Source organism: Python bivittatus, unplaced genomic scaffold (assembly GCF_059951505.1).
Source record: "Python bivittatus isolate LINGU-HERP-01145 unplaced genomic scaffold, Pbiv_v1 ctg000480_np1212, whole genome shotgun sequence".
Taxonomy (NCBI): Eukaryota; Metazoa; Chordata; class Lepidosauria; order Squamata; family Pythonidae; genus Python; species Python bivittatus.
This window is the reverse complement of record NW_028277075.1, coordinates 42,274,070-42,301,612: the sequence shown is the minus strand read 5'-3', so window position 1 is coordinate 42,301,612 and position 27,543 is coordinate 42,274,070. Positions and strand designations below refer to the sequence as shown.

General features: G+C 37.1%; 2 protein-coding genes across 13 annotated transcripts in view; both read right to left on the bottom strand.

Annotated features, from left to right (window-relative positions):
• SHANK2 (SH3 and multiple ankyrin repeat domains 2) overlaps nucleotides 1–27,543 on the bottom strand; it is a 395,084-nt gene that overhangs the window by 6,993 nt on the left and 360,548 nt on the right. For 11 of the 12 annotated variants that reach the window (XM_088145800.1, XM_088145797.1, XM_088145803.1 and 8 more), the window contains 3 exons: nucleotides 16,463–16,593; nucleotides 11,828–11,939; nucleotides 8,658–11,076 (listed from right to left, as the gene is read on the bottom strand). In XM_088145800.1, the coding sequence (XP_088001926.1) occupies nucleotides 8,658–11,076; nucleotides 11,828–11,939; nucleotides 16,463–16,593 (2,662 nt within the window). The remainder of the gene's footprint in view (nucleotides 1–8,657; nucleotides 11,077–11,827; nucleotides 11,940–16,462; nucleotides 16,594–27,543) is intronic. The other variant, XM_088145802.1, reaches the window with a different exon arrangement.
• On the bottom strand, nucleotides 16,585–27,522 carry LOC148214963 (uncharacterized). The gene is made up of 2 exons (XM_088145809.1): nucleotides 27,382–27,522; nucleotides 16,585–22,551 (listed from the first exon to the last, which is right to left on the bottom strand). Exons 1-2 carry the CDS (start codon nucleotides 27,467–27,469, stop codon nucleotides 21,698–21,700), a joined length of 942 nt encoding a protein of 313 aa, XP_088001935.1. The 5' UTR covers nucleotides 27,470–27,522; the 3' UTR covers nucleotides 16,585–21,697.

The following is a 27,543-nucleotide window of genomic DNA, read 5'->3' as shown; positions in this document are numbered from 1 at the left end:
TATGGCATGGGTCTGACTAGGGCAGATAATCTAGTGTACAACTTTTCTAATTCTAAAAAGCATGATGTGAAAGCTTCAACAGGGCAAAGTCATGATGGGTGACTAAAGTCAGTATAAATGGCCCACGGGCAACTGTTGGGGTGCAATGACAAAATTAGTGTTATAATGCCATGCTGCAAGCTCCACTCCCTTTATATATTATTTGTGATGTAAGGAGTGGAGCTTGAATGAGATGTCAAGCTGCTCATTTAATTATTTTGATTAAACCATCGGATTCTGCAGATGCTTTGCTATGGGCCTATCTGATGTTAATAACCACTTAGGGAGGTTTGAGCCTTGGAATCTAAGAGATGTATGAGGAAGCAGAGGAGGACAGATTAATCTCCCAACAGAATGAATGGAAAGTGAACATAAGGAAACAGAGTATGGAAGCTGCTTGAAACAGAGTGAAAAGAATTACAGTATGTTACAAAGCTCCAAAGAATTGTATGAAATTATTCTAATCGGAGGTATAAAAAAGGTTGCTTGCTAGAATAATAACATGAATGTAATTATGGATAAGGGGAAAAGTAATGGAATGGTTGTGGTTGCTGCAAAAAATGAGAAGAGGGTATATATAAAGAAAAAGATAATTGCAAACAATGTCAAAAAACTGTGGAGTCCTTGGGGTTCTCTGAACTTGGTTGTTTTCTTGCAGGGATTTCATTACCCGGCTAGGTAACATCTTCAGTGCTAGAGGGGAGTGGGGTTTGCTCCCTGTTTATATACAGTAGCTTGCCCTGTCCGTGTTGGTGGAGATGTTGTTTTCTCCTTGGTAGTTCCATGATTAGGCTGTTGTTTACTGCTTGATTGTTTGCCTGGTGTTAATAGTTTCAACTGGGAAACTGTCAGCATCTTAGACCAAGCTAAATCCAAAAACACGAGGGAATTCTTCAAAGCTTGGTATTCAAACAAGTCAGCCATCAACAGGCAGATAGAGATAAATAACATCTACACACTATTCAAAAGAGACAATAAAAAGGAAAAAAAAGACCAGAACACCTCCTTGCCAGCAATCAGCATCCAGATAAGCAGAGATTAACACCAGGATTATCATCAGACAAACAATCAAGCAGTAAACAATACCAAATCAAGGATCTGCCAGCTCAGACAGACAATCAAGCAGTAAACAACAGCCTAATCATGGAACTACCAAGAAGAAAACAACACCCCCACCAACATGGACAGGGCAAGCTACTGTACATAAACAGGAAGCAAACCCCACTCCCTTCTAACACTGAAGATGTTACCTAGCTGGGTAACAAAACGTCTGCAAGAAAACAACCAAGCTCAGAGAACCCCAAGGACTCCACAATGCAACCCTGAGCTACATATATTCTCTTCTAATGTCAAAAAAGCAAGGATATTAAGGATAACACTTAATATGCTGCCCAGAATCACTTTGTGTGAGATGGGTGGCTATATAAATACGATAAGACTATATAAATACGATAAGGCTATATAAATACGATAAGACAGACAGACAGACAGATAGATGGATGGCAGAGAAAACAGTTAAGGTTGAAACCTTAAAGTAATAAAGCATACAGGTGATTTGAGGGAAATTTAAAAATTGCTTTGGGGGGAGCTGGAGGACTAAACCAGGAACCTCCAACCGGGTGAACAGCACCTTTTTAAAAATGATGACATAATTTGAGATGACACTGAAGTGAGGGAATGTTATAAGGACTGTTTTTGAGATTTACATGGGAATGCTACTGATACATTGAACAGTAGAATTCAAATAAATCTAGAAATATTAATGACCAAGAAAAAACACTGATTAAAAGGAAATCCTTTTGGCTGCTGAATGCAATGAGAACAGGAGATGATGGAAGTAAAATATGCATGAGAATAAGTCAAACTAGACAGGAGGAAAATCAACTTGTTCAAGCTATTGGAGAAGGCTCCTGCGCATTCCTTGAAAATATTTCTAGGGCTCCTAAATGTGTATTTGAAATGGCAGGTCTGAAAAAGAAATAATTAGGAATTATGGGGAGGGTTAGAGGCTGATAATTGTCAAGAGTGCAACAGTTGTGTAAACCTTATTTTGATAACGAAAGGGGATTTCTACCAAATGCAGCCAGCAGAAGGACTAGTAATTTTTGTTCATCTATACACTACTAATTATTATGTATTTATTTGCAATATTACAGCTATGGATAATCTACATGAACAGGTTTCCAAGACAGACCATCTGAGAACCATCATGCTAGCTGTTGCTATTTCATGATCCCATCCTTTAAAAAGTACAAGAATATATAGAATTATAGAATCACAGAGCTGGAAGGGAACATTTATGCCATGGAATTTAATCCTCTCCTCAAATCAACTTGTCAACTATAGTTTTCTTGTAACAATATGGAAATGGTTTGCCACTGCCTTCTTCTGCAACATCCTTGACCAATGTCTAGCCAGCCATTTCATGAAAATTTCCAGCAAAAGGGAGCCCATCGCTTACCTACATAACTGAAATTTTAAACCATAGAGATTTCTGAGTAGCTTACAAGCCTTATAATCAAGAGTAGATGTAAAGTGAGATGCTGAGTAAATATAGAGTCTCAACAGCAACACAGAAAGAGCATTTGAGTAGCTATATTCATTTGCTATGATTTGTTCCTGTGAGATGAGACATTTCTCTGTCAGCTGCAGTAATATTTCATATTAATTAAATGGGTTCATTAACACAGATTCTGCCAGATTTAACTGTTATTTTTCTCAAGTGGAAAAGGAACTTTGGAAATAGGGAAGCATGTAAACAAGAAGCCCATCTTCAGTATCAGCCAAAGGCATAAATCTTGTGACATCTTATTTCAGTAGATATCTGTTAAGTTTTTTAAAGAGCCACAGGACCCTTCTCTTGCAGCTGGAGCAGCAGCAGCAGACCAACACAGAAACTAGGACTATGCAAATAATTCCATGGGCACAAAGCCACTTGGCACATCAAGAAGGCTGGACCATCTCAAAGGTTCAGTGATGCGGCTGGGAAGTCTTTCCCCAGTGTTCTCTGAGCATCTTGACACAGCCACACCAAGCTGTGAAGAGATGCCACCCCTTGATGCTTCAAACACTGGGTCTGAAAGGCTGCTTTACAAAACACCCCTCTGAATCACTTGCACCAGAAGCTGTAAGAAGACTATAATACTGTGAAAGTGACACATCCTTTATGTCAAAATACTAACAATTCTTGCTCAGAAGATTACCAATTTAAAAGCAAAATCCACCTATATTCTCATATGAAACTTCTATTAAAGACAATGAAGTTGTGAAAACCTACCTGATGAACTATATCCTAAATTACCCTATCAGAGCTGAAATGATCAAAGAGGCATAAACAGTGAGAACAGGATTACCAGACAGCAGATGGCATACTATGTACAATCAGCTTCGCTTAAATTGAGGTCTTTTCTTTCTTTTTTTTCCAGCCAAAGGTTTTATTTAAAATAATGGAATTACCCTCTGAGAAGACTGTAGCTGCAGTCCTTTACCAGCAAACCCAAAGTAAGCTCCAGTGAACACAGTGACATTCAGTAAACATGTATGGAATTATCTAACAACGTATGAAATGCAAGCTTATTCTAAGATTCCTTGATTTCAATTATATTAACAATATAATTGTTCTGCAACTGCATTGAGGTTAATGTATCAATCACTGCACCAATACAATATCCATTAGGATTATTATATTAACAGTAACAGAATCAGCATCAGGTTTTGGGGCTGTCATATGCCAGTGACCTCTTTGACAGCAACACTGTCCCTTCTCCTTGGTGCTGTAGGCTGGGATACCAGTCACCAAAAAAAATCTAAACTAGCTATGGCTAGATCTGCTTTCTAATTCTCCCACATTGCTCTTAGTGTAGTTACACTATCTCATTCCCCAAATGCTTTGTGGGAGAATTAAACTAGTAAGTACCAGCCATAGCCACTCAAATTCTACAACTAAGCAAAGTACAGCACTGTGTCCAGGTGGTTCTAGCCAACATTTTTAATTGGCAGGGAAGTAAGCAGGAGACCCTCCTGACAGGGTTAACCCTGGGCACTTATAACGTAATATTAAATACTCCTAGCTATTTCCCTTTTAAGTTTTTATATGTCAGGGGAAACTTTATTTATAAAATGTGCTTTCTTTCAAGTAGCTAAGAATAGCAACTGATACTCTCATAGTCTTCCAGAGTTCATTCAGAAGAGCCTATTAAACAAGCCATGTGTTATCTGCTATCCTCTACTCTTTATCTTTTCATGCAAATTTCCTTTCCAATGGTCACATTAGCTAGGAATTTGAGGAACTGTAATTTCAATACATCTGGAGTGTACTGGTTTGGGAAGAGCTATACTCCCACTAACTGCATGGCCTTTGATTCTGTCTATGGGCTCTCTGATCTTTTGTCATCCTTAAACAGTTCGTTTCCTTTCTGCTAATTGGTACATTCCTCCTATTCCTTTACTCCAAATTGCTTTCATTTCTTCAGTGCTATATATATCCCCCACCCAATATTTCTTAAAACCCATTTCCACAGCAGGTTCTCATTTATTTACATAGAAAACTATATGCCAAAACACTTCATTAATAGAACTGGGTTGCTTTCAAGGAACAGCAAAGGTATTTATAAAAAACGTTAAAATGCAACAGAGATGAAATAGAAACACTAAAACAGAAATATTAAAAGGTCTGGAGAAATATGTTTGAGTCCCTTTCTAAACTGTAGTGAATAGAGGGCTTGCTTCAACCCTATTGGCATGCCTTCCATAATGTGAGCCCTCTGCCACGTTATGGGCCTGCTCAGTTAATGGTTGATGCCAAATATAACTGAGGCAGGACCTGTCCAAATAGTGTCCTGCCACTGGCCCAAGAGTGCAGTGAAGATTAAACAAGACTGGGCAGTCTTCTAACTTGGTTGCGGCTATGTAAGACTTTATACACTATTTAGTTAATTATCTGACATGTGGCTGCCAAATTGGAAAGACTTACCAGAATGCAAACAATATAAAAAAAAATGCTATGGGAAAGTGCATTACAAAATGTTTCAGCACTGGTAGCAGCCAGCAAACACTAAAGCTGTTTTATCTTGGGGTAAGGCTATGCCATGTCTCTTTCCACCAGGTAAGCCATTAATCGGCCATTATGGAGAAAGGACCATCCTTGCCACCAATGCTTTAGTGACGGTCCAGCATTGGCATTGGACCCATATACTCCACTAGGCTGCAAATCTGCTCCTTAAGGGAGACTGCAACCCCACTCAGAACAGGTATACCCCCACCCTTCTCAGATTTGCCCACAGAATCAGTAACAACTTGATCTTGATTACATTCACCTTACACAAGTATTCTGAATATCTTTTTACTTTACCTGTGGATCAGGTAGCTATGTCTGAAGATTTTAATCAAGTTTTAGATATTTCATTTGCTTGTTCCAGCTAAACATAATCTTTGCACATAGAAAGTGCTACAAGTTTATATGCTGGAGTTTAATTTGGTAGATATATGGTGACTTAAATCCTTCACAGCAAACATATGCTTTTTTTACAACTTCACACCAGATTTGTTCCTGACTTGATTATTTTTTAGCATATCAATCTTTAGTTGAAGAGTTAGATAAAAGCTATATAGGCTCTACTGCAATAACTGTTCATGCAGCAGTAGTTTTGTCAATTACTATAAGAAAAAGTAATCCTAATTATTCAAGATGGCATTTAAATGCATCATTACTAAAATAGCCACTTTTATAAAACAGATGAAGCAAGACATTAAGGAACTTCTCAGTACATATGTAAGACAACCTACACAGTAATTATACAAAGTTTTATGCCTGCTAAACAGGAACTTAATTCCCTTTATGCACTCAGTACAGAACATACACTAAATTGCATAAAGCAGAGATATTCAGAATAAGTAGAAAGGTCTGGTAAATTATTGGCTTCTTGATTGAAACAAGTACAACAAAGCAATATTATTTCTACTATCAAGGATGCTCAGGGTAAAGTATACAATGATTATGATGTAATAAACCAGCAATCTTTTGATTGTTTTTACATTCCACTTCAGATACTGAGTCAAAGGTAACTAAAAAATTATTATTTTTATACAGTATTTCCCAATATGGTTTAAATATATAATTTGAAATATATACTTAAAATGGGAATATAAATATACACAAATATAAAGGACAAAGGATTTACCAAGCATGGGGTTAGGAAAAAAAATGGTTTATGATGGAAAGACAGTGCCACCCTGAATTTAAAATTCTCAATTGATTATATGTGCTGGCTGGGTATCAAAGTAACAGAAAGCTTGGTTAATATTATTCCATGTGGTCACTATGTAATGCTGTATTTAAAAACTAGACTTCTTTCCATACATATTATAACATGTTCTTGTCTCTTTTTCCTCTTCATTTTTTGTTCCTTTAAAATCTTCTTTCTTCCTTTAAAGCAATAAAAGTGTTAAAAAACTTACCTGATTGCAGCAAAATGATATAAATATTGAGGGATTTAAAATTTAGAAATACACCAAAGAGAGAGGAAAATTCTACTCCAAACATGCTATTTTAGTTAAGACTTTCAGCCTTGTAACTACTGTTAATTTTGTTAGTCCCCTTATCAAAGCAGCCATGGTAAGTTACAACACGCAGGATAAAGTGAGCCGATATCTGCTGTAAATTGCGCCATTGCTGTCTTCTTTCCTTCTTCATTGCCACTGGTTCTATTCTATTAACATTCTCATTTTTCACTGGATCTAGCACTATTACACTGCAGGACGACTGTCTGGTTCAAAAGCAAACTAAACATTTACTTGCTTATCTGGGGGAATGGGAAGAAAGGTAGGGGGAAATAACTGCTTTTTCCACTGCAGTGGCACTGGGGTCTCTCAAGTTTTCTTACTTTGCTGCCTGGATCAGTTCAACAAAAGTCGTACTGTGATGATATCAGACTTCTTCATTTCTTGAGGCACATTTTCAAATAAATCTGACAAAAATTAACAGATTTGTTCTTTTATGCATAACTTTTATGGGTTTAATTTAATTATGGTATGAATTTGTTCTTCCAGCAATAATTTATTTGGTTAAAGAAAATCATAGTAGATGACAAAGTATTCATTTTGTGGATGCCCAAAGTCTATCCAAACTTTTACAGAATGGTATACAGATAAGTTAGATGTTCCTGTTACAGAAAAGCATAACTCAAGTTTTCTAAACCACATAACCTCTTCTTGGATCCTGTTCCTGGATTAAAAAAAAAATTAGGATATAATTGTGTAATTATAGGTTGCAGGTTAAATCTGCAACAAGCTATAGACTATGTTACAGATAAATATATACCACAGGAACTCGCTGTAGAATAATCCATCTCATCACTACATTGAAAAGTGACCGTGAAGTATAGTTAGAATTGGTGCCATTAAAAATTGTGACCTCCACCTTACTTGGTAAATGAACTGTTATAAAAATTCAGTAGTTGTACTTATAGGCTTCCTGTAGCGTGTTTCTATAAGATGTACAGGGAACTGGAGGAGCATCTGTGCTACTTCTCTGCCATTTTATGTTTGGCACCATCTGGTAAAAGATTCACTTGGGACACTGCAAATAAATCAGCCTGGGGTACAGAGTTTTTGTTTTCATACATTCATGTAATATTCCTCTGCCTTGGGTTATACTTTCTCTACGTTCTGATGACAGTCATCATCAAATGTATGGACCTTTCCAAAGTCTCTACAAAGTCTGTAACTTCAATAAGCTTTTTACAGCTTGAAAAATTATCCATAAAATAAAATGTTCAAAATAGAGATGATTTCAATCTGTTTGACAAGTTACACCTACCGAGTGTTTACCTTCTTATCAACAACAGGCCAGTCTACAAAAGACTAAGTGTCAGATTTCACCGCTACTCCTGTCCAAACAGTTCAACCCAACTACTTCAACTCCCATTTCTATTGTATATATTAAAGTACCTGAACTATTGTATATATTAAAGCACCTGAACTGGTTAAACTTATACAGTCCCTTACCAAACAAGCATGCAAGCAAGGAAGCTGTGATTATTTCTGCAAGTATGTATTTTTAAGTACTTACAACTGTAAAACAAACATTTCAAAGCTGTAAATATGGTACCCGGTATTTCAAACGAGTTAATTTGCAGTAGATAGCATAGCTAAGAAATAAATGTTCTTTACAAAAAATGGATGAAAGACTCCCAGGTATGATCAGAAAATATTTCTATATGCTCAAATGGGATTATACTTTCCTTTCCCTACAATCCTTTACATCACTCCATGCTATTCCAAAGGGCATCTAGATTTTCAGGAATAGGTTCTGGAAAGTGTGATGGATTGTAGCAGGAATCAGAAAAACATTGACATATGCATGGAATTAAACCTTAGGATCTCAGTCTCTACTTGTATATTTTGTATCTCTAGCTGTATTTAACTAAATACATAAGGGAAAAGGCTAGATTATTATGCATTTAATTTTTCAATAGATAGGAATGGAAAAATTGAACATATTGGAATCACTGTATTTAAATATTATTTAACACAATTACTTTTCAGTGTGCACTGAAAGCAAGACAAGTACAAACTCACAAGCAATAGAAACATTTTAAAAACCTTGGCGTTGCATTTACCTTGTGCTAAGACTAGCAACTTTTGTCCCTGGAGGTGACTCCAATCCTTCTCCTGGCTTTGAGGATTTTTCTCTGTTCATTTGCTGCAGTATTGAGTTCAATTCACTAATAACATTTGCCTTTGGGCCTGAGAGAACTGGGCTTTTAATTTCTGTTACATCGCCCCAGAGCTTAGAGGTCCTTTGCTGTACAACTTTAGCCATACTGGGCTGTGCGCTGATTGGAGGAGGGGGCGGGGCTGGAGGAGGAATAACAAAACTATCCACAGTTTCTTCAATGAGCGCATCTTTGTAAAGTGCATTGCTTTTGTTGATTATGGGCTTCATTTTTGGCTTAGGAGGTACTGGGGGTTTGTCCACCAGAAATGTTTGCCCATCTGCATAGACTGTACAAGTATCCAAGTTCTCACCACCTTCAGAGGACAAGGTAGAGATGCTGGACACAGTTGAGATAGTGCTGGTTGTCTCTAGTTGATGGTCACTACTACTTCGACTGTCCACCTCTTCAATCCCAGAGTCAGTGACATTATCAAAATTTTCAGGAGGTGGCAAAAATGAGGGAGGCAAACAGTTTGAAAGACCCCCTGACTTCTTACTGTCTAATGAATTTGAGGGCTGAATGGGGTTAAATGAAGTAGGCGGAGTTCCATTTTTTCTCTGTTTGACCAAGTCTGTTAGGGCAGAGGCAGAGGCTGGGACTGAGTGCTCATCAGGAATATCAAAACTGTTAGCAAACTCTAAAGGAGGAGGTAATGGCTCAGTAAAGATAAAGTCTTCATCAAGATCAACAGAAGCTAAAGGGGGAGGAGGAATCCGAAATGGCAAAATGATCGGATCGTCGACGGAGCTAACAGCTACAATCGTTTTGCGGGAAGGGGACGGTGGCGGAAGCATGCTAGAGTCATCCAGTCCACTTTCTGCTGCTTCTGTCTCTTCTGGCATCTCTGGTGGAGGCTTTTCAATATTCACCTCCACCTCAGCACTTTTCTCTTCATTTTCAGGGTTATCGCTGGATTGTGCTGTGTCCACTGTATGAACCATGAGCAAACCAGCTGACTTTTGTTGCGAGGTATCCACAATATTTATTAGCATGTTCTTTTTCTCTTCGGACCGCCTTTCTTTTGCTGCATCTGTTTCATATTTATTCTCCGTCTCCTGTCGCCTTAGTGGACCACGTGTATTTTGCCTAGCAATAGTAGCTGTTGCTGGAAATGGAGCTTCAATATGGGATTTCATCTTTGTATCAATGTAAAGGGGTTTGTTAAGATCTGCTTTGCTAGAGTCTCCTTTCCCTGGAACTGGTTGGGTTTGCTCTTTCATGGCTCTGTCTCTGGCAGAAAGGGCAAGGGCTAAAGGGGAATTTGGGTCCAGTAATTTCCCTGTCAGGGGATGAACATAATTATCTAAACCAGACATACCAGTATTTTGGGCTGCCAATGCATTGTTTTCAGAGCTCGCTGTGGTTTGAACTGAAGTGTTTGGTGTCCTTGCATCATTTTGGTTATTTGATTCACTACTATTAAAAATATTTTCAGTCTCTCTAGGTGCTGGGATAGGAGATGGCGATACAAGCTGACTGAAGCCATCTTCGTTACCAAATAGCCCCTCATCACTAAACTTAGACTGTCTCATACGTGGAGTTGGAGGGGTTAGTCCAATATCCTCATCTCCTAAATCTGTGGAAAGGAAAGCTGGAGAATTGCGCCTGGCTTCTAATCTTTTCTCCCTATCCCTCACTGCTCCAGCAATGGCAGCTGCAAACGGGCTACTGACCGTCAAGCTATCTTCAGGTCGGAGCTGCCCTGGTTGCTCTGAAGACTGGGGGTCAATCTCCATACTGCTTCCTTGACTGCTTTTCCCACTGCTGCTGGTAGATGGCTCTTTAACAATGATGGTTGGAATTGGGATGGAGCAAGTTTTTTCTGGGCTGTCCTCAACATTAGACTGTTTCACTAACATTCCCTTCCGTCGGGCTGGCTTGGCTGGAACATACACTGCTTTGCTTGCTATTTTTCCAACTTCAGAGTATGGATTCTCTGGCATCTGACCTCTCTTGTTTCTGAAGCTGGCCTGAGTTGCGGCATTTCTGCTATATAAGTCCTCAGAATCTAGAGAATAACGGTCCATTTCTCTCCGGTAATATATGCCTTTGTCTCTTATTACTGTCCCCATATTTTCAGACCTACCTGAAACAGCTATCTTTGAACCTGAATTCTGATTAAATGCAGGCTTAATTGTGCCATACATTCTAGATACCGGAGATTTGGGAGAGTTGTAAAGAGAAGGAGAAGGAGGTGGTGGTGATGGAGGTAAAGACTGTGGTGGAGGGGGAATATCTTCTGAAGTATCTGGCATAGATAGACTTCTAGTAAATTTTAGCATGGGGGGAGCCAAAAATTGCCGTTCTTCTTCTGTTATCCCTTAAAAAAAAAGCTGTAATGTTTAAATTGTTCTTTCTTTTCAATCCAACATAATCACATGTAAAATAAACATAATATTATTTATACTGTACATCATACAGTTCTATATGCCTATTGTAGTACTTCCCCGCATTAGAACTTGATTCAATGAACTTCTGATTTTTCTTATGTGTACTGAACCTTGTAAATTCCTGCAGACAGCTGTTCTTTTTCTAAAGCATGCATAAAAAGAGATCATGCAAATTTAAAAAGAAAAAGAAGCACTTAAAAAAATATATTTATGCACTATGGCCATTTATGAACAGGTTGCTGTGCATGAAAGAAAATAAAACAATTCATAATGCATGACAAAAAGGATAATTTAGAGGAATTGTGAAATGTTTATCCAAACATTATAAGGACTGATCCATTAAGGCTGGTAAATGTTGAATGAGATACTAAATTTCATGCTTTAGAAGTTAAGAAGCATTTAGAAGTTAAGTATTAATCAGGAAAAGATATAGCATAAGATGTTGAATAATTTTTTTCCAGCCGAACTCCAAAAACTAGTTCTTTCAGGGATGCACTATTTACATAAACACCGTTGTGTTAACTAAAGTTATAATCATCATAATCTGTTATGACATTTAAAAAAATATAAAATCTAGCTAATTATCAGTCAAGTTTACAGATGGACAGTATATTCTCATATAATAGGAATTTATTATAAAAGAAGGCAGTATCCCTTACATATGTCTACGAGGTATCTTACCTATTGATTTTTGTCTTCTTACTGTACCTCGTGGAACACCCAGAAATGGGCCTTGAGGACTTCCAGGTACTGTAGGTGGCATTACAGCAATCCCTTGTCTTTCATACATGGACTAAAAAAATAAAAGTAATAACAATGTTAAAAGACTATAATATATAATATTTAAATTATGCTTTGACATTTAGGGTGTGGTTTACATGATACCATCTGTATTTCTTCAATGGATTTGTTTCGTTGAGTCCATCCTATGACATGGTCCAGGTCCAAGTCCATCCTGCTGACCTATAACAGGAGTGGGGAGCTAAATTTGCCCCAGTGGCTAGATTGTCACCACGCCATTCTCTAGTTGCTGAATGATGTCAGGGACAAAGCTTCAGAGAGGAAAAGCCCATCATGCAAAGCCTTGCCACTCTGGCCAAAATGTTTCGTCCTTCTGGAAAGGTCCACCCTTCTATAAACCTTTACAGTGCATGGAAGGAAGAAAGAAACAATCATTTGTTTCAGTCCCCTGTATGAAGAACAGAATTGCTTTCTTCACTCAGAAGAAAGTGAGGAACAAATTCTCACCAATTCTTCTGTGGTGAAAAAGCACTCTGCACAAAGAGGCAGGAATCTTTAGATACTTGAAGAAGGAAAAGCTATTTGAATTATGAATAATTTTATCTAGTATTCCTATTTTGCAAGGGAGGAGGTAAAAGGAAAGGACACTGCTGTATTGTCAACTTAATGTGAGCCTTCAATGGGAGCTTTGCCTTCTAAAAAGATACAGAAACTAGGATGGAACACAGGAAGGTCTTTCTAGATGTTTAGCTTTGTCGTATATTAACCTGGTAGCTGGCCTGTCACCTGTGCACATCAGGCCATGAGAGTACTGAAATCTGTGAGTCATTAATTGCCCATAAGAGTTTGGTGACTTAAAAAAAAAAAAATGAAGAATCTGACCCACAGTCTCTTTATTTCTTGCTTTTAGCAGTCTACTGCCATCTGTAGTGGTGGACCTAGAAGACACTTAAAGAAACTCATTCCCCATAACAGGAGAAAGAGAAAAAGCAGTACAGTGCAGGATGCAATCTTGTATCTCCATGCCTCTCCCTTTTACAAGATATTTAATATTCTGTTCAACTAAGCTCCAGAAGTAATCCAGTAATACATTGCCATCCCGAAACTTTAACACCATCTGAAGATTAGGGTAGAATCAAGTCTAATTAGGCTAGTTTCAGAAGCAGGAACCTAATGCTTTTTTCTGCTTTCTGCCATCTCAGAGAAGGACTTCTCATTGATTCTGGATATCTTTCCAAATTTGAGTGAGAAATTCCCAGTAGAATTTAAAATTCGTAAGTACTCATATTTTAGTAATACACAAGAGAATCTACTTATGCACAGTTATGAATAATAGAGAACAGCAAGCACAGAAAGAATTGGGTATCCTTTTCCTGACCCTTCTTTATACCTTTTTGATTAGCCCTATAATCATTGTCACACAGCAATGTTTTGCTGACAATACCCTCAGATATCTTCAGGAACAATGCTACAAACAGCCCAGCCATAGTTATCCTACCACTTGCACATGTACTGTTGAATCTGCACACATTTTTCAGTTTGAAGTGCAACTTGTCTCATCAATACTGCAATAGAAGTCATGGGGGAAATATTTTTCATGGTTTTCTGACAGGGATGTACAGTTTTATTCTGTGTCCTGAGAATAGTTTATTTTTTTGGATTTAATTTTAAAGAAGGTTTTGTGGCTGTCCTCTAGTCCAGACATAAAACTCAATTCTTCCCCTAAAAGCAATTATCAACATCTGTTCACTTTATGATATAGCACATATGAAGAAAGTACAAAGTACTCTGGAGGCCATAAGCGCTTGTACATACGCGCAAATGCAAAGGACCACACGGTGCCTCATTGCAAGTACAGTGTAACAAGAAAAATGTCAGTTTCAACATAAATAAAAATAGTAGTAATAGAGAAGAGGAGGAGGAGGAAGAGGAAGAGGGAGACGTGTATCAAATTAAGAATTGGCAGATTATTCCAACAAAAATAGGGCACTACCAGAAGTGGCTTCAAAATTACTCAGGAAATCAAAGTGAGCCTTGACTAATGGAATCTTTCTATTCTCTTGGGTTCCTCTTGCTGTGATGGCCAAGGTTTAGTGGTAAAATTGAAGCCAACCAATTCTGGGGAAATTCAGTTCTTCATAATCACATTATGAAAGCCATTCCTAAAGGATGCTATGATACTTATTATTACTGAGATCCAAGATACTGACAAGTGATAATAAGATGGGATTACCAAAAATAACAACTTCTATTTTCCTCATCTAAATGCTCTTTTGCTCTATTAATCTATTCCTCTCTAAATTTACTTTAAATCTACATATTTATTCCAGAAGCAGCAAAGAGAATTTAGGTAATTTTCTGTGGCTCTTTCTAAGTGCCAAATCCTGCCACAATAGTCAAATTAAACATCACTTTTAGTAACAGCATCTGACCCAATCTTATTATTATTCAAATGTAGAAATCTAGGGTGGACCCAGAATCCTTGTATTTAATTTTAAGGAAGGAGGATGGACATAACTGAATGCTATGTATTAAGAGAGTTTTTTCCCCGTTGCTTAGAATTAAGCCCCAAGAGCAACAGAAAACTTTTGTACATGCTGATGAAGCAAAACAAAAGTGGCCTGACAATCCTGCATCAGCTCTAAGCCCTAAAACTTATTTCAGGACAGCCCGAGACTGAGTGCATTACAGAAGTCATACTTTATAGTCACACATAGTTCACATGGATAATTCATCTTTTTGGCAGTGTACATAACTAGAAAATGTATTGCAAACAAAGTCTGTCCATAGCAACAGGATGGAACTGCATGTCTGAATATGTTTTTTAATCCAGTTCCAAAAAAGAATGTTGAGGAAAAAAAATGAAGACAGAAAAGAGCAACTACAAATATACTTTTTTAAAGAAAGGATAGATGTTCTGATCTGAAAAAGGACATTGTGTGGTATAAATACATATTAATGACTACTTTGGTTAATAATTAAAACCATGTGTTTATGCTCACAAATAAACTGTAGTTGGTATCAATCACTTAGGGAACTGCTTTATACCAACTCAGACTATGAAACCATCAAGTTCAATATTTCTAACACTGATTTCCTGTGATTACCTGGGGTTTTGGAACAAGACTGTTCCTGGCTATGCCTGGAGATACAGTACTATGGATTTTTATTACTGAGATACAGTCCTTCTATAACTTAGGTACAGCATGCTCTGTTTTTGCTCCAGTGTTTCACTGCACAACTGGTCCTTATTTGCTAGAGTCATGGCAGCTGGATTCCACTTAGATAACATGTGGCATAAATTTATTTAATATAAATCAACAAATAAAATAAATCTCTAATTACAAAGGAATGACTTGATTACTCAGTTTAAGAGGAGATAATATGACATCCAGTATAGGGTGAGTAGATTTTTTTTATCACAAAAGAGATCATTTACTCCTCCTGTTCTCTTCAAATCTGATTTAGAGGTATGCTGTAAATCCCAAAGTATACACAGGAGCTTCTTTCAAGCAAATATTAATGAATAGCATTGAACTGAAAGTTACAAATATAGAAGCATTTGTTAAAAAAAAGATCATGGGAGGACGAGTACCATGAAATATGTCTCTTAAAAATATTGCTGCTATTTAGTTCCAGTTATGTTGCCATGTTCTTTATTGTAATGCTGCATAAAATAAGGTGAAATTAAGAGAGAAGCTTGGTGCTAATCGCATATTTTAGTATTTCACGGCAGAGTCCCCAGAACCAATTCAATACACACTATGGATCATCTTCATGTGAAGGTTCTCAAGAGATGATGAGCAAGAAATAATAACTTGTTCCTTTCCCTTACCACACCATTTCTAGAAAAAAGCAAAGGAGTAAAGAAGCAATAACAAAGGCAGCTGTTACTGAACAAGACTATAAATGCCATAATTTGCAGCAAGCATGCGCTTAAGGTAATTTATAGTCTAAAATACCTGGAAAACCCTTAGGTGGAAAAGGCTCTAAAAACATCTGCTTCAAAAGTCTAAAAATCACATTTTTTTCTAAAATGTCTGATTAAAAAGACTACATAGTTTGATCTATCAGTTTGTAAACTGTAGATGATATGTAGCTCTCAGGAAACACTAAATTGTGAAACTAGGCCTTATATAGAGAAGCGGCTGTCTGATCACCTTAATTACTGAAAAAGGGAACATTAAAGCCTGCTAGAGAATCAAGGCCAAAGATGAGCAAGATGGCCACAGTTCTGGGATAATTTGATATATTTCCTGAATTCTCCACCAGCATGAATGTTGGCAGAGAACACTGGAAATTATCATCCGATCACATTTGGAAATCAATAGGTTGGGGAAGGGTGGCCTAACCCATTACATTTAGAGAGCGTTAACTCCTGTTGATTTTTGCATACTTCAGCAAGCCTTTCCACAAAGAATCATAATTATGGAAGGTGGTCATGGCCATGTCAGAATAATTAAAATCAGAGCATAAAGAATAAGAAGATGAAAGCTTTTTTTCTATTAGGAATTTGGAAAAATCTTTAATCAAAGCCCCACAATTCAAAGGAAATGTATTATAGATACTACTCACATTCATATCTGTAGCTGAGGGAAAACATCTACTAGAAGGTCGTTGTTTAATTGTTGCCACTCTGGAGTCCACAACTGCATTTTCTGGAATTCTTGATGGCTTGGAAACTGGCACTATTTCATCAGCTTTATCTGTAACACAGAAATATATGCTAAAATAAATCTAATTTGTCCAAAGACTGAAAAATTAAATGTTGCAATGTAAAATGTAATTTAACTTTTTTAAAGATGCAAAGAAAAGGGGGGATTTTGGCATTTTAACAAGGCAGTGCTTGAACATCGTAAATCGTGCAAGCCGAGCAATTTTATTGCTGCTGCGTAACATGCATGCTTTAGTTTTAAGCCTGCATGCAATTAATGTTTACTTAGTGTGACTTGAAAAACAATCCTCTTCTTCAAACCTTCAAAATGTGAAGGGAAAATATCTATATAGAAATGGAAAGAAAACCTTTAGAAATAGTATACCTGCAGAGCACTGTTCCACACAGTAGTCATGAGAATTTTATTGAATTTTTAAACAAAAGTAGGTATTTTAAGTGCCCTGTATATTACTGCTTTATTATCAACTACTGATGTCAGGCTATTAGACAAAAATATTTGGCACTGCTATAATAAGTCTTAATGATTTCTCTGATTTCTGAATATTAAAATGACTGTATTTAGGCCCAATGAGGGAACATTGAAAGCTTCAATGAGAATTTTCCTGTAAGCCTGACAATTATTCTCTCACAATGAATTCTCATAACCACACTGCTATTTATGAACCATTTTATTTCAGCCTGAAATACAACGGTGCATTTGTCTATCAGGGAGCAGTCATGCAAGAATGACCATAGACTCAGACTGAATTACTGAATGCAACAAATCTTTAAAATGTGTGCTGAGTACTGCTCTAAAATTATAATTTGAGACCATGACAGCAGTCATGGTATGACCACTTCATAATGGACAAAAGGCAGAAAAACTGAACTGGACTGGAGAAAAGAAGAAAGACTATAATGGACAAAATTGTCATGAATGTTGGCCTTCAGGTTTAAATGCAAAATAGAGCTCAGCTACATAAATTTTATCTACCCTTTTTGCAACATGGTAAATTTGGATCTTGTAGTACTGTCAAGGTACACCTAATTAAAGCCACATATCAAAACAAACGCAACTACCGCGAGAGTTATTTTTAAAGACACAAGAGGAATGTTTAAATCAAGAGTTAGACTGCAGTTGGAATATAGCATTACCATTTCCTTTACATTAATACTAAAACCAAGCCTCTTTACAGACTAGGATTCAACCTATATTATAATAATATTTTTCTTTGTAATACCTTCTATATTAACATGTGGGCCATGCAGTCAAATTAAATTACAAGCACCCATTTATGGATGTCCGTTTTGAAAAATAAAGCTAGGATGTGGTAATAAAATTAACGCACAACCCTTCTTAACCCTAGGGTTCTGTATACACAGAAATGTGTATACATAAAAAGTTGAACGGCAGCTAGAAAAAATGATAGCTTATCAGCTTCCTTACTTCTATCTCCCTGGCAAAATGAGTTTAAAGGGCATGTTTTCCTGACCATTCTTTTTCTAGTAGAATTTAGAATATCTGCACTACAAATTACTGTACTTTATGGGAAAGAAAAAGTGGCACATTAATGCTTAAAACAGCTATCTTAATTTTTTATGGCAGTTTCACCCATGCACGGTACAGGCATTACCATATTGTTCCCAATTTCTGCATGCAGATTCACTCCCTAAACGTTTGGACTAGAGCAGGATAAGGGCTAAAGAAAATAGATTTTAATGTACCATGTCTAGCTAAATGGCGAAATGCATCCCAGTCTAGAACCTCATCAATATGCAGTGTGCACATGGCAGTGCCTGTATATGTGAACATTACTTACTTCACTCCAATGGGTGGAGCAGGTCTGTGAGCATTTTTGCATATAATACCAGCAATGCCTTAAATACCGAAATGAACAGGGAAGATCTTGTACTAGCTGAATTCTGTGTGTACATTACGGCCTCTATGCCCATGGGGCTAACTGGACCCAGTCAATGGTATTTAATGAAGAAGAATCACAGTTAATTTTCTTAGCTCTGGATAATTGCTCTGGAAAAGGAGCCTCTTAAGCAGTTGATGGTTCTGTCAATGTTATGGAGCTGAACAATGCAACTGAATAGATTATTAGTAAATACCAGTATCTACATCTTGTACTTCTTGTTTATCTCCTTTAAACAAAATTAAAAGGATACATTTGTACTCAATTTAGCAGTAACCCAACTGTGTTTTTCAAACTAGGATAAGCTCTCTGATATAAAGTAAAAACATAAAATCTACTGACTTCGTTTTAAACATTTGGGTATGCTGGTGTATCCACCACCAAGAACTTCAAGAAGGAAGATTTCATATTATGTCTCTCCAGCCCTGTCATTGATCTATAAAAACGTTTAGGGATCAAGTTTGAAATATTTTGAGAATTGAAATTATCTGTCACTTAAAGTCTGTAAATTATGTGAAAATTCCACAAAACAATTCATCACTTTTAGAACTAAACAGACATTCATAACCCTATACCTAGTCAGATAACGAGAGCTACAGGAAAATAATGAAGAGGCTTTGATACACACTTGAAAAAGCATGGACATATTCACTGAAAAATTATGAGAACCATGCAGACCTTCAACTACTGACTTTGCAAGACTGTACTGGAAGTCTGACCGAAGCAATGGATTTGACTACAATATGAGTTTGTAAGTATTTTCTAATACATTCGTATATTGGAACCACATGTTAGGTTAGCGGTATCTATCTTTTGTTGATCTTACGGCCTCTGTCCTCAACTCATTTACCCTTGTCCTACAATTTCTCTCATTCAGTGGGTATACTATGCCCCTTTCCAATTGTAGATAAGAATAGCTGGAAGGAAGTTAGAATGGGGAGTGGTAAATAGGCTTCCAGACAGTACAAAAAAAAAGTATAGCTACTTTGGCTGAATGGAAACTATAACAGCAGTTCCAATAGCATTGCTAGATGCTAAATGGCTTACAACTGTGTGCTTCTTTGTTTTTAAAAAAGTCACCATACTAAAGTAATGCAACGGGATGAAATAAATCGCTAAAAAGAGATGTGTTAAATTTAGAGAGAGATTCATTCAAATAAAAAATTATATGCTGTTTCTTTGAAGAAACTGAAAAATAATTACAATTTGCAACTGCACTTAATTGTTGTAATATTTGCATAATTCTTACTTCCCATCTCCATTCTGAACTTCCACCACACTTTTAGAGTGACGTAAGGCAAATAAAAAAAATTAATAATATTGCATAGCTATGCTGAAACAGTCTTCTAGGTGTCTACGAAATTTTATGTCTTTTCCCACTAAGACCTGTGTATCTTGTCTCTATGTATGAGTGTGAAAACTAAACCTTAAAATACTTGTCAAATTGGACTTTGTGTCACATTAATAGGATGCCATTTTTGCAAGAAAGTATGTTCTTGTATCAGTGAGAATGACTCTTACATGCTTCAGTTTAAAAGAGTTTATTTACGAAAGTTTCTGTAACATGTTAAACAAACAAAAATAAATAAAAACAGGCACAGATGGGGCGCAAGTAGTACAGGTGTGAAAAGCCACACCTGCAGGTAGGGTGCATTTGAGTACATGGTTAAGATAGAACACGCATAGAAGTGTTCTTCATTTGAGAGCTACTGGATCTAGGTTCTCTCAGGACAAGGGTTTGACTCAAAAGTTGCGCCTGCAAAGTGCCTGCAGTCAGAAAGTTAGCTCATACCAGCTGCATTTCATCATTAGCTCAGTCATTTAGCAAAAAGCAGCCACAAGCAGATCTTTCACTTTGGAACACACACGACTGGCTTGTACTGCAGCAAAATGCTTCCTGACTATTTCCCTTCAGACTCAAATGAAAGGGAGCAGGGAGGGGACAGTTTATAGACCGTTTATATATGCACAAACTTGGATGTAGTTATGGGTTTAACAATATATTCTAGTGATTCTGAGAAAGTCAGTTTAAACAGTGAGGTAACAGTAAGGTCAACTATTCAGTGCCTGTACACAGTGGTATCACTCAATGTTCAATTTGCTTCTGAAAAAGGGGTCTTTAAACAATAATCTAGGATACCACCTTGAGAGCCATCTTGGATTCTTCACCTAAATAAGAGATGATCTGGAGTTCCATAATGTTAACCAGCCCGGTCCCAACCATATTAACTGCCTTTCCTCCCCTTAGTGTATTATCCATCTGCCTGGAGCTGCCTGGCCTAAAGGGGGAGAGATTTTTATTATAACACATCCATCCACTATGATGCTGAGCTATTTTTCAGACATTGTGGCACAGTACTCAACAGCATGTCATGACTCTTACGTTCTGACAAGGTCTGGCTATAAAGAGAATGATAACTTTGACTTGCATAATTAATACTTATGATCTTATCAAATATAGTTTCTCCTACAAATACTATTAATTGCTGAAAGGGTATAAGCACATATTATTTTTCCTATTTTTAAATATTCAAACTCAGAGGATAACTATGTTACCCACAAAAGACCCAACAATAAAGAAACTTCTGAAAATGCGATTCCTGTGCCTAAAAGAGTTTGCTGGCACGTTTTTGTGTAAGTCACAAATGCTGCAATCGAGTCCTGGCGTGTTGCAGATTGCATAAACAAGCCAAGATAGGCTTGGCTATGGGCTAGAGATTAATCTGGTCAGACCTACAGAGGATAAGAATGATCATGATCCAAAAAGGCACTTACAGGTTAACCCCAGGCCAGCATGCCAGAAACACCAGGCAAGAGACTACTCAAACACAATTTCTAAGGTGGAGATTGTCAATATCCACATACTTACCAAAAACTTCAGTATGCTTGCTCAGAGGGAAGGGGATCATGGAAAAAGAAAACTCAAAAAGCAGCTGTGTCCAGAAATGATTTGTATTTGTAAGAAAAGCAATGAATGTCTGGCACAGTGTAAAAAAATGTTCTCATGAAGCTAAAGTGAAAGAACAGAAGCAAATGTTCTTCAAATACCAGCAGCACACATTGTTAACAATGCAAATATAAACTACAAAATGTTAGACTAATCTAGTCAGCCAGAATACAATGTTAACCAAATGTAGAAATGGTCAAGTTCTGCCATTCATGGCCGTATGGCTAAGAATTAAAAGGACAGGCACATTAAAAAAAAACCCTTAAAAATACTATCCCTCGTGTGATAATTTATTTCTTCTTCCCTCCCCCTTTTGCCTGACGCATGGGCATGGGCAAGGATGCCCTCTCGGTTATGGCTCTCTGCATTCGGCCACTGCGACGAGGCACTGTGGCTTGTGGTGTTTCTTGAGAGTCATTAATCCCATCATCTCTTGGTAAGTACCCAGTGGACACTGCCACTGCATCCTCACCAGTCCACGTTGAGGCACTGGTTAACTCAACATGAGGGGTGGCTCTTTGGGAGATACGAGTTTCAAGGACCTGTGTCCTTGGTTGTTTGAGGAAAGCTAAAATCTCAGACAGGTAGTTATGAATGGCTCTTGTGGATGTTGCCACAATGCCTAGCTGCAACTCCATCCGGCCCATGGACTGTGACATGAGACCCATGGACTGTGCATGCTCTCTCTTTATGTTCTCCAGCAGCTGCACAATTCTACTGTTGGTTTCCATCAATAGTTTTTCCCCCTCTGTCAGCTGGGTTTGCCCTCTCCAACCCTGATCCCTAGAGACAGCCTGAACACCATGGCGCTCTTCATTCATTTCAATATTCCCCTCCTCAAGAGAGTCACTTTCATATTGAGTTCTACTGAGAGACTGATCGCCAGGAGATTGTATGTCCATTGTACACTGTGGAGTCCGCTCTGGTGTTGGAAATCCCTCAAAATCTTCCCCAACATTGCTGTGTGTTTCAGACGATGATAGTGGCCATGGCCAACTCTCTGTAGTTCTGGCTGGTGAATCTTCATCTGAAGCGGGCACTGAGGATTCTTGTTCTTCTGCAGGTGTAGATGGTGAGCTTCCTCTCTGGTGCCTGGGTTGCCCCGAAGATCCAGGAACCTCCCCATCTTGTTCCCCAGTGACATCTGGCAATCAAATAGAGGAGCAACAACCACTGTATCTGAGGCCAGGAAGATGGAGGAATCTACATACATTGGACAACACACAGAAAGAAGCCAGTTGGGAAACCAGAGTGTTTGTGTTAGGGGTGTCTAAAATGTAGAGACTGAAAACTGCAGGGAGTGTAGAAATTATTAAAATATTATAAAATGCATCGTGTCCTGCACCCATAACACATACAACTAAGCTGGATCCCAAGGCACAACTTTCAATACACCTTTTTGTGATTGTGACATAAATGTCTGTGAACCTATCAAAAAGCTCACCTATGCACTGTAGTGATGTCACAGTCAGAAATCTCTGTGATGAACTTTGGGTCAACTGTCCAAGCGACCTGAGCTTCCTGTGGTGTCAGATGTGCTCCACCACTGGATTGTGTGGCAGCCATTGAAGCACTGGTTGCTATCTTCTCTTTTGTCCGGCGTTTCATCACACCCCTAAATCCCTTCCAGAATTATTGTCACAAAATCAGTGTGACCATTAATCAAATTTATCCTGTGAACAATGTCTCTTAGCCTCTCATTGTCTGCATACATTTACTTCCTTACTGTTATTTCTAATAGAAGGTAGTTATACAGAAGGGCATTGTTCATCAGGATACTTTTTCTCTGTTTGAAGGTACTATTTGGCTTGTGCTTCTGCTGATTCCTCACTTGAGTAATTTTATAAGGAAAATACTAAACATCTTTTTCTATGTTTGATGAAATTTACAAAGAAAATTTAGATACTAAATCAAGGTCATATAAGTGGAACCCTTATAAGTGATGTCAATTCACATGTGCACTGAATCAAATGTATTCCTGAATACTTGCAAATAGTTATATAATGCATGCAATTTGTAGTTATTTTGTTATGGTCTATACAGTACTTCTTTAGCTTATCCAGACTAACAAAGAATGAGAAAATATCTGGTGTTGGAAAAATAAAGTAAGCCTTCTGCCTCTGGGACAATTCAGCCATTTACATTTTTCTGAGAAGTCCGCTGGAATGATCATAATAATCACTGCTTTAAGATATCACACTTCCCACTTTTAAGAAGAGTTGTGTGTGAACATTAATTTGCTTCTTCTGATCATTCCTAGTGAACTTTGTGTGATTGGTGCTAGGCAATTTGCACCGATTTTATGATTTTTCAGACATTTGAATTTTGTTAGGTGTAACTCCTGCTCATTGACACACACCACATGCTGCTCTTATAAACTTTATCTGGAGTTATGTGTTTGCATTAGAGGGGCATGGGTGTATGTATGTGTCATATTAAAAAATATAATTTTATGTATTATTCCTTAAACAATCCCTTGTAATTGAAAATAAGGAAAGGATTGCTATTATGGGTAATTTCCAAATGATATTGTAATCTAACTTACCACCCAAGATCTTGTATCCATATTTTTTTTTAAAGGACACTATATATTCCATGATGCAATAAAATGAGTATTTAATCTCAATAATAAATGATGTTGTAAAAACTAATTATTTCTCCATCTTGAAATTAAAGTATTCACATCTGATTTGTGTTTGGGTAGACTGTCCAGTTGCATGTTTCATGAAAAGTGAGGATGAAGTTGTGTTTATGTAAGACGTATGAGAAGATACTGATGAAAATGGAAGGGGGGACCCAGTGGCATGCAATCCTTGGATCTTCCACTGCATGGAAATTTTTTAAAGGGCCTTCATGGGGTAAATTCAGTGTAATATCTGCTGCTTTTGCATTTTTACCCCCACCTTTGCTTCACCAGTACAGCATCAGCTGTGACCAGTGACTCCAATTTTCCTCAAAGACATAGGCTACAAAATTCAGCCATGATACACATAAAAAACTAGAAGGCTTTTAATCAGATGAGCAAATCAGTTTCTAAAGAAATAACTGTCTCTGCTCAGATCACATTGGGCTATTACATTTTAATAATTCATAATGTTTGAGATATAAAAGAAAGTTGTTTTTGAAAGAGTTGCATGAGATGACTTCCTATTTTTTAAAATGTTGTGCTTTTAGTCTTGCTTTACCACATGCATACTATAAATACAAAATACTACTGGGTCATGTTGAACACAGCATCCTACTAATGGTAAAAGTGTCAAATGGGATATCAAAATATTCTCTGGATGCTTGGAATAGTTTGGAGACAGAGTTGTCCCTTACAGTATGGAAGCTGGCAATCTCTGATCCAGAGAGAGATTTTGGTCACATATTGTCAGGCATTTTTCATATTTGAAAGTTCTGGTTTTTGGTTTTGCTGTTTAAAACAAACCAACCCAAGATAGTAAGGGGTAGAACTTATAATAAATAGTTGAACTGTGATTAAAAATCTATTCTGTTCACACAATTACCAGGGAAAAATTGTTATTTGTGTTTATGGTTCATCTCCCAGTTGATTAGGAAACAATTTCATAAAATTTTAAAAACTGTTTACTAATATCATATGTATTTGTTGCAATATCTGTAAATCCTCTAGCCTCCTAATCATAAGAAGACGACACATTACTACATGCCATGTGTGACCACTCACACAAATAACAACCAGGGTAAACAGAATCTACAAATTCTATGCAGATTTACATTCTAATATCACTCTTGAATATTTAGGAATCATGAATACATTCAAGATGCTGTGATGACTTGTTAAACTGCATATTAACAAGGAAGGGGCAGAATCAAGAGATAAAATTAACAATAAATAGTAAAAGCAACTCCAATAAACAGGGTTGCATTATTTATTTAGTATTAATACGGGGTACAGAAAACAAAAGTAGTATTGCAAGAATGACCTTAATCTGTTTTTCATTCAGTGGTCATGGCAACTTAGGATAATTATGAGCATCACTGCACTGAATCCATTAGGCTCTGTTTGATAGTTCTTTTCCTTGCTGTTTAAAATTGGTATGATAAAATCAGGATTTCAACTTGTTAAGATGAGCTATGTTGGTGGTGTGGAAAAGTATATTTGACAGAATGGAAGCAATGGAAATTTTGTGTGCCTATAAACTTTTCTGCCCAATGGCAGAGGTGGATGATCAGATGGCTTGCTCCTTTGGGCCATGTGATGAGAAAACCCTCTCCCAAATTATCTGTCTAATTGGTATGCCTCAGTCCCAAATCCTTGGCAGGCTCTTGACCAGGAGCATAAAGCAAGGCTCAAACTTTTACCTACTGCATTTAATTTTGCGTCTCTCAGATTTGTTTTTAACTATAGGGAATAAATATTAACATGCAACCACATTCAGTGGCATGTAGAAATAAAAGAGAATATGCTGAAGTTATCATTCATGTCTAGTGCAGATGCAATACTACTGATCTCTTAATTATAGTTAAGCAATAGGGAACAACAAGTATAGGCATATGAGCCTCTTCAACCTCCTCTCTTGCTTTGCCAGTTTATGCATGGTTTATTGTTATATCTGCAAAGAGATAACCATGGATAATGCTACAGAATTTCAATGTCAACTAGGGTTTGTCATGTTCAAACTCAGCTTCCAAACCTGATAAAAACTAACTTTATAACTTATTTTATAGCCATGGTTAATAGCACTGCAGATAATCACTATTATTATCATTATTTTTGAAATTCCCATTCCATAGGGTAACACAGTTTAGAACAATTTACTATATAAAAGATACATTGATACCAATTGCAAACAAAACACAGACTTTAAAATGAATTAAAATCATAAACATTAGAAACAAGCAAACCAAACCAAATGAAATGATAAAACATGCTTAAAGCTGACAAAGGGGTAAAAGAAAATTACCATGCCTGAGACAAAAGGAAAGAGAGGATAGAGTTTATGAGTCCATGACCAATTCCTACTCTCTTAACCATAGTTAAAAAATCAGCAGCTGTATATCTGCACTCTGCCTCAATATATTTTCAAACAGCTTCTATTCCAATAGCCTGTTTTAGACAAATAATAATAAATAAGCATCTGGGTTCCTGATTCCCAAAAATCTGAACTCATAAATATTCCTTAGTTTCAATTTATTTCAATAGATATTTCAGAATGTTTAACTATACAGTAGATAGGGAATGGGGAAAGCAAAAAAAAAAAAAGAAGGTTGGGCCAAAGATCTGATAATTTGGACTCATTATTCTTTTAGTTTTTCATCTGACATTGTCTTGGTTTTAACTTAAAAATAAAACAAAATCCAGACAGAATGTTCAAATTATTTTCAATATTTTCCTAACACTAGTATATTTAACAATCAATCAGTCTATTATAAGGCACTGTTAAGACTTTTCTCTTGTGCATGATCAGATGCCTTCTCCTTTTCTGTGATGACATAAACAATTGAATTTATACTTGGGAGTATTGTTCTGACGGATTCTTATGCATGATGCATCTCAAGATTTTCTGCCTCAGGAATTACAAACTTCTGGTAAGAAGAGTGACAACCTTGATGTATCTTAAGTGCATGTGTTGATCATTCATGCAGAGAAAGGACTCAGTTCTGGCTAGAATGTCTGTCAAATGTTGCCAGAAGTCAGGACTACACCATCTCCATAGATGCATAGGTAGAATCATGGTGTTGGAGTACTGCTGGCTCCTTGCATCACTGAAGTCATTATCAGAATGGTCACTGTGTTTCTGAATTTCTCAGTAAATGCAGGACACCATTTATAATTTATGGTTTAAAATCCACAGAAAAACAGCAAGGGCAACCTAGCCATAGAAAGTCTACAGAAACAGCAGAATCTAAAGTACATTTTTATAATAATTAGAGGCTTTAGTTTAAAAGAAAAACTACCTATTTGGTTTCACTGAGAATAGTAGACTCTTATGCCCATCTTCAGTCTTACCTGCCACTTGTATTGGCAGCTGATCCCTCCCCTGAGATGCGCTGCTCTCAAAGAGTCCCTCCTTTTGAGATCCCACCAGACTTTTCATCTCCACTATTGGATCGCTTTCTTTTCCTTATATATTCTTCCCTTTCCCCCCATATGAACATCAGGACTGTAGAA

Coding starts and splice junctions, on each gene's coding strand:
- LOC148214963 (XM_088145809.1), bottom strand. CDS start 27,469: ATGAAAAGTCTGGTGGGATCTCAAAAGGAGGGACTCTTTGAGAGCAGC. Junction 22,552..27,381: donor GCTGCCAATACAAGTGGCAG/GTAAGACTGAAG, acceptor TTTGATTGCCAG/ATGTCACTGGGGAACAAGAT.